Consider the following 15,452-nt stretch of genomic DNA (forward strand, 5'->3'; position numbering starts at 1 on the left):
TATACAAGATGAGGGAGAATATGGTGATACTCACTAATGAGGTGAATAAACACAAGCAAAAAGTCATGTCCCTGGTAGCAAGCCAGTGTCTAGGCCTTTTATTGATAGGATTATCTTGAACTAATTCCATAGTTACCATATGCTATCAGGGGGCCAAGTTGATAGATGTCTACTCCCAAGATTATTTTGTACAAGTATCAACTAGCATAGTTAGCATTTTTTGCTTTGAATCCTTATGAGACTCTGCATTAAAATGCTTAATTAATATATGTGGATTAATTAGATAAATTATCTGACTCATTTCTTTTCCTTCTATTGTTCTGATTAATAATTTCAGTGATTTTAACAGAGTTCCCTGCTTGAGGTTGTCAGAAGTTCACCTCTTTCCCTTTGTAAATTTTGAGTTCCTTAGGGACTTTGCCTTTATTGTGACAGCATAATAATGCTTTTTGCCCCTTGATTCAAAGAAGGCTTGAGCCTGTGAATTCTTTTTTATAAGATTCCCCATCTTCATGATTTCTTGCACCCTATCATCATGATCAATTAATTTAAACACCAATCTTGCTTTATCTTTGTTAGTCCCATTGCCACTACTCTACAACAAAATTCTATTTTCTACTTTTATCAAAATTATTGCAAAAGACTCATCACAAATCTTAACTTCCACTCTCATATTTATTTTCTCTCATTGTGTGTTAATCCACTATAGTTGATTGCTATCTTCAAGAACATTCATTATTCTAAGGACATATAAGCACTGAATGGGTTCCAAGAAAGATCTTGGCATTCCAGAATGTCACTGTGCCCTTTTATTAAATATTGCTAGTATTATTAATAAAATGATTAATTACCCAGAAATTATGTCTCTTGATACAGATGGCAGGAACTATATCTTGTTTTTTAAAAATCTTCACTATTTTTATGGGACTATGCATTAAAATGCTTAATTAATATATGTGGATTTATTAGATAAATTATCTGACTCATTTCTTTTTCTTCCATTATTCTGATTAATAATTTCAGTGATTTTAACAGAGTTCCCTGCTTGGGGTTGTCAGAAAAACACCACCTTTAATACTTGCCCTTTATAATTTAAATTTAAATCTTTTGTTCTTTGTGCCCTTCTAGTGTTACTAACCTTTCCGAGGACATTCCACGTATCTATCCTCAAAAATGACTGGTAGGGTGTTCCAGTCTCCATCAATATCTAAGCATTCTGCTGGGAGAGGAGGCATGCTGGTGAAGTATTCAGAATTCCGAACGTCCAAAGCAATCTGACTCTGTCTTTGGATCCTGAGAAATGTATTACAAAGACAGGAAAGTAGTAAACAATTATTCATGAAGCAGTTTGCAGTTCACATATTGTTTTCCTTTTTGCGGTCATTTGAGAGAGGTAGTGAACAAATCTCATTTCTGTTTTACAGATGAGATAATAAAAGTTCAGTTTTGTGAGACATCACTCAACTGTGACTTCATTGATTTGGAAGTTATATCAGTGATGATAACTGCCATCTTTCCATGTCGGTCTACCCTAACTCTCTTCTATGCCCTCTTATATATTCTCCAAAGAGTCCCCTCTTGCTTTCTCTTAACTGGTAAATCTGTCCATTTGTCACTCTTCACCTGTATCTTGTGACCAACCTATCTTTTATATTATGAATTTCCTTAGTGAAATCCTGTACTCCTAACCTTTTTAAAAGTTTGCAATTGATTATATATGCTGCTACTTTCAAAGCTTAATGGTAGAGGTCACAAGCACCATGACCATGAATTTCTCCATTTTTATCTATGGAATATTCATTTTTAATTCTTCAGTTACTATTGTGTTCCCTATCTCCCTACTTCCTGCAAGAACATAGACATTGTAGAATTTAGTCAGGAGAGACCTTAGAAATCATATGGCACAAACTCTGTAATATATAGATAAGAAATCAGGCCCATAGAAGATAAGATGTTTTTTCCATGGGCTCAAAGGAATATGCAGTAGAGCCAGCATTTGAACCCAGCTCTTGGTTCCAAAACCAACAATTTTTACACTGTTTCATTATTACAAATTGAGGCTTTTCAGAAAATAAATTTGGAGGAAACATTATAGATCATTTAGACTAATCCCCCTTGTTCCAGATGAAGAAACTAAATCCCACAAAGTAAGGTATTAGGCCAAAGTCACAAAGAAAATAAATAGTAAAGCTGATATTCAAATCCAGGGCCTCTGACTCCTCATGTAGGAGTCTCTTTAAAAATTGATCAAGAACACAATGAGTAGTGAATCTGGACCTCAAATTCAGACTTCTGACTCTATCTTCAGTGTTCTTCCTAGTATATCACATATTTCAGGGATGTGCTAAGTGGATAAGAGGCTTTATTTGCTACCTCATCAGTTCTAGAGAAAAAATTGTGAAAGGTCTTTTTTGCCTCTTTGTGAATTTCAAAACAAACATGTCAGTAGGCTTCCAGCATATTAAAATTTTATTTTATTCTAGTTTTGCTGACCATCTGCGCTCCTTCCAATTACTAAGTTAGTTTTAGGAGGAAATAAAATTGGAAAGGGAAATCTACAAGTCATATACAAACCACAGCAAAGATCAATGCAGTATAATTTACAAATTGTATTTTATATTATCTAAAATTCACATCACATCCTAGTAATATGAACCAGGAAATGTTCAAATCAGGAAAAACTTTCTAGGCACTGCTTGTCAAGGTTTCTGGTCCTATCACAGGTAAACTGTGGATAAGGTCCACACTTTTCAAATGCTCCCAATTTTAATCCATGATTATATGAGTGCTATTGCATGTCGCTTCCCCTCTCCATCTTTTTCCCCATGCTACCTACTTTCATCATCCCATTCCCTGTCTTCATACCTCAGTATGCCTCTGTAATATTTTCACCACTTATCTCTGTGTCTTATTAAAAGTATGATTGTTGCCTTGTTTTCTACTACCAATCATGTTCTTTCCTGGTAAAGAACCAAATAATTAAACATGTCTGTCCCTATTTCATAGTTTCATAAATTTATTATTAAATCATCCAGTAAATCAGAGCATTTTCTTTTCTATATATTTTTTTCTAAAATATGTAACTTGTTTTGGGTAGCACATAGATCAGTGGAACAAACTGATTCCCACACTAGGAAATGAATAATTATTCCCTCATAAATCTGTTAATTCCTGTCCTTTGCAACATATGTTAAAATTATTTTTCCATTCCACTATTGGGAAGATTGGACTTTGATAATGCATTTTCACAAGTGAGGTCATTTTTGCGCTTAATCATTCACACACTCACTCTCAATTATATTTGTTAACAACTACCTGCATTTGTAAAATAATTATTTTCCATGTAGCCATGTGGCCAACAGAGGAACCAACATACCCACAATGGGGACTAAAGACCCTATGTGATTTGGTCCCAAACTTCTTTTCTGTCATTCATTATCATTTACCTTATACACAAATTTTTAATTTTTCACCAATACTGGACTAGTTACCTTTTCCTGAAATATTATACAATAGTGTTTCCCATCTACTTCTCTCTTCCAAAGACCCATATAAAATGCCTTTGCTAAAATGACTCACACGCACAGAAAATCATTCTTTCTCCATCTCTCACTCTCCAATTTTTACTCATCTTTTGAAGACCAGCTTCCACATATATAATTTTGACATATTCTTCAAGATACAGATCTATTTTTTTCAATTCTTAACTATCCTTAAAGACCAACGTAGTCCTGAATTATGTTTTAAGTCACACCTCAAAGGCTACTTTTTCCTGGAGCTTTCTATGATTCTGGTCATAAGTGATCTCTTTTTTTCTTTGAATTACCTGCCAATTTTTACCACTAGGATTGAACTTGTATAGTATACTTTCAGTTATAGTTATTTGTGCTCATTTCTTAGTTCCCTTACTCTACTTAAGTTCTTTAGATGGGTATGAAACTGTAGCCTAGGGAGTGTCCACTTTTCTCAAGGTTTCAGATTTTTCCATCTTGCCCCATTCCCTTTCTGGTTTTTAATTATTACCTCCCCCCATTGTAATATAAGCTCTATTAGGAAAAGAATTGACTTTTTGCTTAAATTTTTATTCTAAGTACTTAGCATATTTTTCGGACACATAGTAAATAATTGAAAATCCTCTATCTCATCTATCTTATTATAATCTACCCAACCATGTTTAGCCCTGTGCTCTAACTTAGTGACATAATTACCACAGAATTGGAAATTTACATTCTAGTTTTCTTGCTACTCTTTCTAAGCTATTGTATACATATGGACTAGATATTATTTTTGTACTGAACATTTTCTGACACATAATGAATGACAGAAAATTCTCTATCTAATCTGGAAGTCCTGGGTTAAAATATTTCCTCTGACATTCTTTCTGGGAATCCTTTGCCATTCACTTAAAACACTCAATAGCCAACGCAAATCTCTAAGACTTTTATGTGACTTGGAAATCTGTATTCATGTGAGAAATTTGAACACTGGGCTGTCTCTTTGTGAAATTCTACATCTGGACAACCTAACCTTTTCCCATCCCTCCAGAAATAAATGAACAAAATGGAGTACTTTGCTTAGTGTTGGGGAGATACCAAAATTAAATCAATCACGCTGCCTGTCCTTAAGGTACTGATAATTTAACCACAGAATAGAAAACATAAATGCATTTAGCCTGGAATCACACTCTTAGAATGTTGCAGCCAGAAGGGATCATAGAGAGGATTAATTCATTTCAGAGGGGTAGAAATATTTGAGGGGAAAAAAAAAAAAAAAAAAAAAAAAAAACTTCTCTAGTCACACATTGGATTAGTGTCTGAAATAGAATTTAAACTTAGGACTCTTTATTCTTAGTCTTTATATCATTGCCTTTGAATCTGATAAAAGAGATTATTATTATTATTATTATTATTGATATTGCTGCTTGTTTTCAGCATTACTGCTATTATTTTTGTTCCTAATCAATTTACATTACTCATAATATGCCTTCTTTTTGATATGGCTTTGATTTAGTAATAAGCTGCTTTCCTTGCACCTCTCCCAGATATTCTTCAGAAAGAAAATGACTTAATTGTTTTTAGAAATCAAAGCTTTTGACACTTAAATATTAATAGCAGCATTTTATTTATTATTTAGAGCAAAATCATGAAGATGACCATTTATTGGAGTATTGCTGAGGAAACTGTGGTCCATGAATGTAACAGAATATTATTACTCTATAACAAATGATTAATGTGATGAGCAGACAGAACCATGGAAAGACTTATGTGAACTGATTCCAAGTTAAGGAAAATTGAAAAGCAATCCATACCTGAATACAAAAACGTAGATGGAAAGAACTACCTCAAAAAAATGAATGTGACAAAATTTTAAAGGACAAACATAACTTGAAAAAAGAGATGAAAACATACTTCTTCCCTATTCCTTTTGTACAGAGGTGGGACTTTTTTTCAGACTTTTACAATAAGTTATGCTGATTTTCCTCCTTTCCTTTTCAATTTTTAACTTTGAGAAACAAGGGAGAAAAACTACGCAAACTATGCAATATACACATGATAAAAAAAAAAAAAAAAAGACCAAACCCTTGTGCTATTAATTATTTTTTAACTGCACATCTCCTAACTCAAAATAGTAAACCTTTTAAGGAAAGAGTCTTTCCTTTATTTGGTTTGGATAGAGCACTAGATCTTAGCTACTATGTAATCTTGGGCAAGTCACTAGACTATACCTGCCTGAGTCTTCTAACTTATAAAATGAATAAACACCTACCTTTAAGAGTTGTAGTGAGAATAAAACAATATTTGTAATGATGTCTGAAAAACTTGTAGCACTATATAAATCATTATTATAAGTAGCTATTATTCCTTTTTTGCTCTATCCTTTGAGTCCAGCAGAAGAATTTTCATCCATTCTAACTTCTACCCTCTCCAGCCACAGCCACAGCAATGTACTGAATAAGTTCCAGAAGACTCCTAACAAGTGCTTAATATAGTTTTATTCACAATGTCTTCAACTCCTTCTATATGCCAGAGAGAATATGGCAAGTATTCAATGAAAATTTCTTATCTTAACTCAGCCCAGCTGCAAACACATTATTGGTAGTTAACTTCTGTTAGCAAAAAAATTCACCTTTAATTGGTTTTCCCTATGATATTGTCCCAGATTACTTTGGATCTTACATGACATTTTTGTTTGAACTTTTTTTAAATTTTTTCCCCAAAATATATAGTTTTCAACATTCACTCTTGCAAAATCTTGTATTACAAATTTTTTCTCCCTCCCTTACTCCCACTCTTTCCCTTAGACAGCAAGTAATCCAATATATGTTAAACATACGCAATTCTTCTATACTTATTTCCACAGTTATCTTATTGTACAAGAAAAATCAGATCAAAAAGGAAAATAAATGAGAAAGAAAACAAAATGCAAGCAAACAACAAACAAAAAAGTGAAAATGTTATGTTGTGATACACACTTGATTCCCACAGTTCTCTTGCCAGGTGCAGATGGCTCTCTCCATCACAAGATCATTGGAATTGGCCTGAATCCCCTTAAAAAGCCATGTCCATCAGAACTGATCATTGTATAATCCTTGTTATTGCTGTGTACAATGTTTTCTTAGTTCTACAAGTAGAATTTACCATGTTTTCATTTTTAATAAAGTCATTTGTAGTCATATAACGTACCCTGGGAAGCAAACTTCATGAGAGTGGGGGCCATATCTTGTCTAAAATTTCAATCCTTCACATAGTAGATGATTATTTTCACAAATTGAATAGAATAAAGTACTATTCATATCTCTGAGATAACTTTTGAAAAAATATTATTATCCCCATTTTAAAAATGATATTAAATGTGAAGGATTAGGATTTTTAGTGAGGATTATTCCAGTTCACCCATAAGAGCATATCTATGTACTTTGGTGTGTTTCAATTGTTCTAAACCATTGCCTGCTGCTCTATCTGCCTGATGCTTGAAATTCTATTTGCATGCAAATCTCCACTTTTGCATGCAGAACAGAAGGGTTTGGTAAACTCAAGCTGTATTCATGAATGCAAATAGGGTAATTATATACATCAATCATGTGGAGAGCTATGTATGCAATTAAGGTATATACCTAAGGTCATCACCAGAGGGAATATATTAGTCTTTGCTGGCATATTTAAAAGCTAGTTTAGTTGGTAACAGAAACATATGCAAGCATGTGGGGAAGGGAAGGTGTCAGTGATACATACAAAGCACAGGAAGCTTTTCATCTTCGGAAATTCTGTCCATGGATAATGTAGCCTGTAACTAGATAGACTATGTAAAGCAGATTTAAAAAAAAATACACTTGTAGTTAAAAAAAACTTTCTAGCTGTGTAACTCCGGACAAGTCACTTTACCATTTATGACACAGGATTATAATTTTGGAAGGAGTTATTAATTGTTGAATTCTTGATACAATGCCTAATACATGGTAGGGTCTTAATACCATTTTTTTTTTAAATTACTTGTTACTTAAGAACAAAACAAAACAAACAAACAAACAAAAACTCAAGGTCATCCTTGAACCTCAATGAGATTTGAAAAAAATAAGTTTAGATATAACTTTGGAACTTATTGTGTCATGGCTGCTTTGTGTTCACGAGCAAATTCAATTTTAGTTTTTATTTTGTTTTAAAAGTTCATTAAGGCTAAATTCTGGGTACCCTATTTTCATGTATTTCATAGAAGGCAATACCTCATATATGAGCATGTCTGTCTGTACTGGAAAGAGAATTCCATGCTAGGAATTACAAAAACAGATATATGGAATAGGAAGTGACCTGAGAGAGCAGTCTAACTCCTTCATTTATAAATGAAATCTATAAAATTTAGGTAACTTGCCAAAAATTAGTAAGTAATTGAGTTAATTTTAAATCTCATAGTCCTTTGCTGATCTCTGGACTGCAGATACAATTGTATCACAAAGTAATATAAAATAACAGGAATGTCCACTCATATAGACAGTTAGATGGTTCAGGGAATAGAACATTGGATCTGAAATCAGGAAGACTAGTGTTATAAGGGGAATAGCTTTGGAAAGAGGAAAACCTCAGTTAAGTACTGCTTCTGACATGTATTGACCATGAAAGCTGAACACATCAGTTAACTTCTCAGTGTCCCAGAAAACAGTTTAAGAATGTAAAGCCACAGATTAATATATAGTCCCATGAAACATAGCACAACTTTAACATATTTATATGCCTTTATATTTAAATATATATACATTTGTTTGCATGTGTATCACAACAGATAATCTGTGCAATATAAGATATCACAGTGTATAAATCTTATTTCCTGCATATTCTTTCTAGTGTCATGGATAACCTATGGAAATGTTAAATTTTGAAACTCTTTATTACTATAACCCTAAATATACTTGACATGGGTATTATTGCATTGGATCTGGTTTATTTAAGGTATGTGAGGTATATAACATTTGTTGGAATTTTTTTTTTTTTTTAGCTTTTTTTCCCCTTAAGTAGTAATCCACTGAATGTCAGAATAAAGATCTCCTCCCCTATTTTCCTTGGCAGATTGACTCATGATCTGGATTGAATAAGATTAAATATAATGCACATGAATGTAAATTTTTCTATTTGTTTAAAAGATGCTGAATGCACAGGTATATAGAGGAAACATGGAGAGACAATCATTATTATGAGAAACATTGGGAGGGATTTTAGTGGACAGTGAGCTTAATTAATTAATTAATAACAGTGTGATACAGTCACTAAAATTTACTACTGTTTTTATTAAAAGTATCGCAAGCATAATGAGGGAGATGGCAGTCCCGTTATAAACCTGTATTGTCAGACAAATTCTACATGCCACACTGAGCTTGTGGGGAAACACTGAAAAGGAATGAACTATTCAGAAGATGGTGAGCATGAAAGGAAGAGGGCTCAAAGCATGTGTTATGATTATCTATAGAAGAAGTTGAAGAGTTTTCACATCAAGAGCAACAATTTTCTAACTGTGGTATAGGGATTCCTGAGACCTTTTCAGGTCTGTGAGGTTAAAACTATTGTTTACTATTTCATTAAAATATTTTAATTCCTAATACAATAAAAACAATAACTATAATACACATTAAAAAAGACCTCTGTGGTATTTTTAGGCATTTTGAAGAATGTAATGGAGTCTTAGGACCAAAATATTTTAAAAGTGTTAATCCAAGGTGTAACAAGGTTGGGACACATATTAGCTGTCTTCAAACAGCTTTTGTTTTTTTTTAAATCAAAGAATGGATCTTATTTCGTGTCAATCTAAAGGTAGAATCCACCAGGCCAGAAGGATATAAATAAGTGTGCAGTTGTTGAATCAAAGAATAATTTCCTACCAATAAGGAGTATTTCTTTGTTATCTATCTTGAAATGATAACTTTTGTGTCCCTAGAGAAGATATAGAGACAGATGGATGCTTCAGGTGTTGAATCAGACCTTTCCAATTTCAGATTAATAGAGAAATAATGTTGTGTTGTCTTGCTCATATAAACATTGTGTAATTTACTAATGTAAGAGCACATATTTTCAATTACTTTTGACGATTTTTCCCTTAAGTCATCCCAATATTGTTGACACAAACAAATGCATACATATCCATGTGAATACTTATAACTAAATGCCCCATCAACAGAACAAATATTGCATGTACAAGCAAGATATTTTTCTATTTAAACACAAATATGGTTATGAGCTTTTTGATTTTCTAAGTAGGCAGTTTCTAAGTATCAGTCTAAATAGCTCCATGTGTGTATGTGTGTATATGAGAGAGAAAGAGAGGCAGACAGACAGCAAAGAGACAGACAGAGAGAGACAGAAAAATACAAATAGAAGACACTGAGAGACTCAGAGACCAAGTGATACAGAAATAGAAAAAGACAGAGAGGGGTATCCAGATACATAAAGATAGAGACAGAGAAGCACAGAGTGAGATACAGACAGACAAAAAAAGAGAAGGAGAGAGGAGAAGAAAAAGACAAAGTTAAAGATAGAGACAAGATATAAGGGAAAGAAGGGGAAAAGGAACAACATAAAAGAAAAAAAAAACAGGTATGGGGAGAAAAAGAGAAAGAAAAACTGTATATGTACAAAGGGAAACTAATATTTTAAATATCACTTAAAATATTTGACTATAAATGATGGACAAATCTCTGTGTTTCCTAAATTTTACTTAGATTTCATTTTAATTCACTTTTAGATATGATTGAAAGATATTAGAAAACAACAGAGAAAGATTTGTTCAGGAGCAAAACCAGATACATCTTTATAAATCATTAATAATCCCTGCCTGGATAAATTGCTTTTTTTCCTCTGTTCCTATGACTTCTGGGCAGTTCTCTTTGATAATTTCCTGGAAAATAGTGTCCAGGCTTTTTTTTTCATCATGTTTTTCTGGGAGTCCAATGATTCTCAGATTGTCTCTCCTGGATCTGTTTTCCAGGTCTGTTGTCTTCCCCAGAAGGTATTTCACATTCTTTTCCATTGTTTGATTTTTTTGGATTTGCTTGACTGATTCTTCTTGTCTCCTCGAGTCATTCAATTCCAATTGTTCAATTCTGATTTTCAGTGAAGTATTTTCTTCCCTCACTTTTTAAAAATCTTTTTCTAATTGTCCCAATGAGTTCTTTTGTTCTGTGGAATTTTTTTCCATTTTGCCAATTTTGTTTTCCAGTTCACCAATCCTATTTTTCAAAGATTTTACTTCTTTATCCACTCTCTCTTTAACTGACTTCTCCAGGCTCTTTTGCCAAGCCTCCCTCTCCTTTTCCCAAGCTTCCCTCTCCTTTTGCCAAGCCTCACTCTGCTTTCCCCATTTTTCTTCTAGCTCCCTTGTGAGAGCCTTTTTAATTTCCTCCATGAGATTCATCTGTGCTGAGGAACAGATGATCTCCTCCTTTGGGGAATCACCTGGGGACTGCCTGTTTTTAGTCTCCTCAGGATTTAGAGTCTGCTCTCTATCTGTGTAGAAGCTGTCAAGGGTTAAAGTCCTCTTCAGTTTCTTGCTCATTCTGTCTAATAATCAAAGACAAACTAGCAAAGAAAAGGAGAAAAAACTGGAGTCTTTCTTTGGGGGAGGGGCTGGGTGTGTTATCGAGCTTCCTCTCCAGACTGCGGGGGGCAGCAGTGAGGCACTAGCAGGACTGTGTGCGCCTGCGCTCTGAGATCCCAGAGCGTGCTGAGTCACTGTGGGGGGGAAAGGGGTGGGCGGCCAGGTCCCGAGAGACTCCAGCTGTTTGGGGTTGTATTCTTCACCCCCGGTGTTTTTAGCTTCTCTGCTGGGCTACTGACTTGCTGCCGGAGCAAAGTATCCAGTCCTGTAGCGAAGCTCTCCCCGCAGAGACGGCTGCGATCACTCCCCACCCCCTCTCCAGTCTGCTCCCGTGCTCTCCCTGCCGCTGCCCTCAGCCTGCGCCCGATCTAAAACCGCCCCAGCCCTCCAGTAAAGACAGACCTTTCTTGGCGGATCTCAAGGATGGCTTCTCTTGGTAACTATTTGTGGGTTTTTTTCAGTCAAGCATTAATTCAGAGGCTTGTAATGAAATGGATAGTGAGAGAAAGCGTGGAGCTTATGCAGCTGTGAGCCTCCTCTCCACCATCTTAACCAGAAGTCCTGGATAAATTGCTAAGAAAGCATGAGGTTCTTTACTCTCAAGATTCTTAGTTTCCAAACTGTGATAGTGAAAGGACATGGGATACAGTCAGGGGGTCTGGGTATTTCATGATCTGCTTTCCTAACATGATAATGTGACCCACTGCTACTTTTGTGACCCATTACTACTTTTGATCTGTTTCCTCATTTTTTTTTTAAATGAGAGAACTGGACTACATGAGAGATAGTTAAGATTTTTCAATAGCAGATGACAGAATCAAGAATCCATTTGTTTGGGTTATGTAACTTTTTTACAATTAAGAGTTTGAGAAACAACTCAAGTTCATTAGTAAAGAGAATTGATGGATAAGATTAACTTCCTTTCATAATTTTCTTTTCAATTTATAATTTGATTTTAGAAAGTTGTCTACAACATTTACTAATTAAGTGGTTTGTCCATCATCACATAGCCAGTTTATCTCACAGGTAAGACCTGTGTTATGAGTTCAAATGTTGGAGTTTGTTCTTCTCAAAGCACAGCCGGTTTAGAGGCTTGGAGCCCTTCGGATGTCTCCAAATCCAAAGGTTCTGTCCTTCAGCCTCTGCCTCTGCTTTCTTCTGCCTCCAACCAAGACAGAGATGGAAGGTCTCTCTTATCTCCTTCTGGGGAGCCCAGCCACCAACTTGCCGCGGAGAGAAGGCTTCTGGCATAGCTCCACTGAAATCCGTCAAAGTGTTCTCTGCACCAGAGTCGCTCCTCTCGAGTCCAGTGCGATCAGCCAGCCAAGAGGAAAAAATGTATTCTGCCATAGATCCCTCATTGCTGGCCTTTTATCTGACTCTTCTGAGAGAATGGGATTATGGGTTTTCTCCCATAGTGCTCTCTGGCCCAATGAGCTTTAAGGGAGGTGTGGACTCCCTTGAAGTTAGAAAGTGTACTTTGTGAAGCTAGCATACTTGTGGACTCCAATGAGTAAAGGTGGGAACACAAGCCTTGTATTGATTAGTTCTACTTAGTACCTTGTTTCAGGTTCTGGCCAAAACATCTTCTTGTAAGATTAGATCAACTCTAATTAGTTAATCACAGTTAGTAAGGATTCCAACAGACCTGAACTGTGTCTTACCACCACCAATCCAGCTCTTTATCTGCTACATCAAGCTGTCACTCTTGTTATAATTACCATCAGTAATCGATTCCAACTTTGCTAAAATGATGCCTAGTAATAATCAATTACACCATAAAGAGCAGGTGGTTAGTCTCCCCAGGATACTAATTCATGTATGCACACTAATTAGGCTTTTTTTAATTGCTAAAAATCTCAGAAGGGATGTACTCAGCAGTTAGGTATATTACATTTGGCAAAAGTTTTGTACAGTAGAGGCTTGGGGACTAAATTAATATCTCTTTGGGCTCCAGTATACCAGGTTCTAACATTAGGATCTTAGATCTAAATCTTGAGGAGAAATCAAACACTTTTAATTGTAACTTTCAATTGACACAAATGACAAACCTTAGAATTAAGGAAGTGCTCAAAGTCAAATGGGATAATAAATATCAGGGATAGTTTTTGAACCTTATGTCTCTAGAGCCAATACAGTGCTCCCTCCCATTTTATATCTCAAGGTTCTTTCTCTTTGTATTGTTATAAGATTCCAAGATATGGAAAAGAAAAGGATGAAAAGGGGAGAGATAACAATTAGAAAGAATAAGAGGAAGAGAATAGAAGAACCTGGAAGTGGAGAAGGATAAACATGGAAAGGGAAGAACAGGGGACATAATTTGAAACTCAAAACTTAAAAAAAATTTTAAAAATGTTTTTATATGTAATTGGGAAAAATAAAATGATTTAAAAAACATTATTTAATTAGATGTCCCCATTTGATTATTTTAATTGAAGAGGTGAGGTCAGCACTTAGCAAAGGAAAAATGCATCTTTGAGTATCACCAATATCCCCAATCCATTTTCTATATTATCCCATGCCCCACCCTGCAACCTTGATAATATTTCCCTTTTTTCGGTCATATAAAAGAGAGAAAAAGGAAAAAAAAAAGTCATTCCCATTCATAAATAGAGATCTTCTCAATTCTTAAGTTAAATTAGTTTAGCAAAATACTAAGGACCTTAGTAGTCTAACATAGATAAATCTGCCCCAGTACTTGTTTCTAAATTATTATTAAGAATCTAGGGAAGGGAATAATTCTATTTAATTCAATTATATAGAATTTTGCCACATTTGATTAAATATTTGGCTTATATGGCACCCACTCAAGTTTCCTCCTGAAAAACGTTTGTTTGAATCTTTCTAGGAAAAGAAAGAAAGACTGGATACATAGAGGATGGCAAACTCTGATCTTCCAAAATAAAAGCTGAAGAAACATTGAATAATTAAATTAAATAATTAAAACTTCATCTCTTTTGAAAAAATCTAGTTCAGGCTTTCAACTTTTTTTATTTCAGATTATTTTATTAGCAGCCTTACCAGTATCCTTGTCTCCAATTTCTGTGTCCTCCTGGCTAGCATGCATATAGTTCCTAACTGATAGCTCTATTTCTATCCCTCTTGTTGGAATCCTTACAAAGTGTTAAGTCATTAGAATTGATTGAGACAATAATTATCTAATTTAGCATGGTTCAGTATGATTGATCTGATCCTACAAGGAGATGTTATGGGCCAGAACTTGAAACAAGGTACTAAGTGGAATTGAGGAAACAATGTTTAAATCTAGTTCAGAACTGATTTAATTCTACAACAAATAATGATTTCCCAGTGATATAATGATTGGTGTGTACTCAGTGTACAGCATATAAGTAAGAAGCTCTCAAGGCCAAAGAGCACTCTGGGAGACACAGAAGCCCATTCTCAGAGGCAGAGACAGATTCATTCCACCATTCCACTTTTGTGCTGGCTGGAGAAGCCACGAGTCAGAGTTGAGCTAGAGGCAAAAGCTGGAATAGCTAAAAGACAAGCTGCAAAAGCTCTTGGAACCAAGAAGGGAGAGAGGCCTCTAAGAAAGCTAACTGGGCCCAAGGAAACAGATAAGATTTGGAAGGAGAAAATAAACGTTTGGATTTTATCAGCTGGCTGCATTTGAGGTGATTCTTACTTTGAATGGAAGCGAAGGCTGCCTCCAGAAAACCTCCCCAAGAAACCTGTTCCAGAGAACCATCATATATTTTAAAAAAGAAGAGAACACACACCTTCTCATCTACAAATATGCAAATATATGATTCTGGCATTATTGAGGCTCTCCAATTTGTATTCAATCTAGAGTTGGAAGTTTATCTCATGCTACTTGTGTTTGTATTTTATTGACCTAGATTATTCAGCATTAAGTTCCTTATTTTGGAGCCTTTGACTATATCATTGAAATCACATATATCTACTAAAATCACTGGTGTGCTGATTAACAACAGTAATTCAGTACACAAGACCCAATAATCAAGACCTATAGAAATCTTTTTCACAATAATTTCTGCCTTTCTTTTTGTATCTTTATTAGTTTAATCTATATTATTGTCTGTGTACATGTTTTCTCTCCTGTGCCAGGTTATAATTTGTGGTATATAGAGGTAATGGAAGATTATTGTTCTATAAAAATGAAGAATATACTGATTTTAGAAAGGCTTGGAAATATTTACATGAACTGTTGCTGAGCAAAACAAGCAAACCCAGGAATCCATTGTACACAATAACAGCAAGAATGTGTGATGATCAACTATGAAAGACTTGGTTCTTTCTCAGTGGTTCAGTATTCCAGCAATCCCAAGAGACTTTGAACAGAAAATGCCATCTGCATCCAGAAAAAGAACTAAGGAGATGGAGTGTAAATCCAA

The 15,452-nt window shown here is 34.8% G+C and overlaps 1 protein-coding gene across 6 annotated transcripts in view; it reads right to left on the reverse strand.

The window, feature by feature from the left end:
* FAM135B (family with sequence similarity 135 member B) overlaps window positions 1–15,452 on the reverse strand; it is a 500,817-nt gene that overhangs the window by 28,182 nt on the left and 457,183 nt on the right. For all 6 annotated transcript variants that reach the window (XM_051971132.1, XM_051971134.1, XM_051971135.1 and 3 more), the window contains one exon: window positions 1,139–1,293. In XM_051971132.1, coding sequence (XP_051827092.1) covers window positions 1,139–1,293 — 155 coding nt within the window. The remainder of the gene's footprint in view (window positions 1–1,138; window positions 1,294–15,452) is intronic.

The sequence above is a fragment of the Antechinus flavipes genome, chromosome 1, assembly GCF_016432865.1.
Source record: "Antechinus flavipes isolate AdamAnt ecotype Samford, QLD, Australia chromosome 1, AdamAnt_v2, whole genome shotgun sequence".
Taxonomy (NCBI): Eukaryota; Metazoa; Chordata; class Mammalia; order Dasyuromorphia; family Dasyuridae; genus Antechinus; species Antechinus flavipes.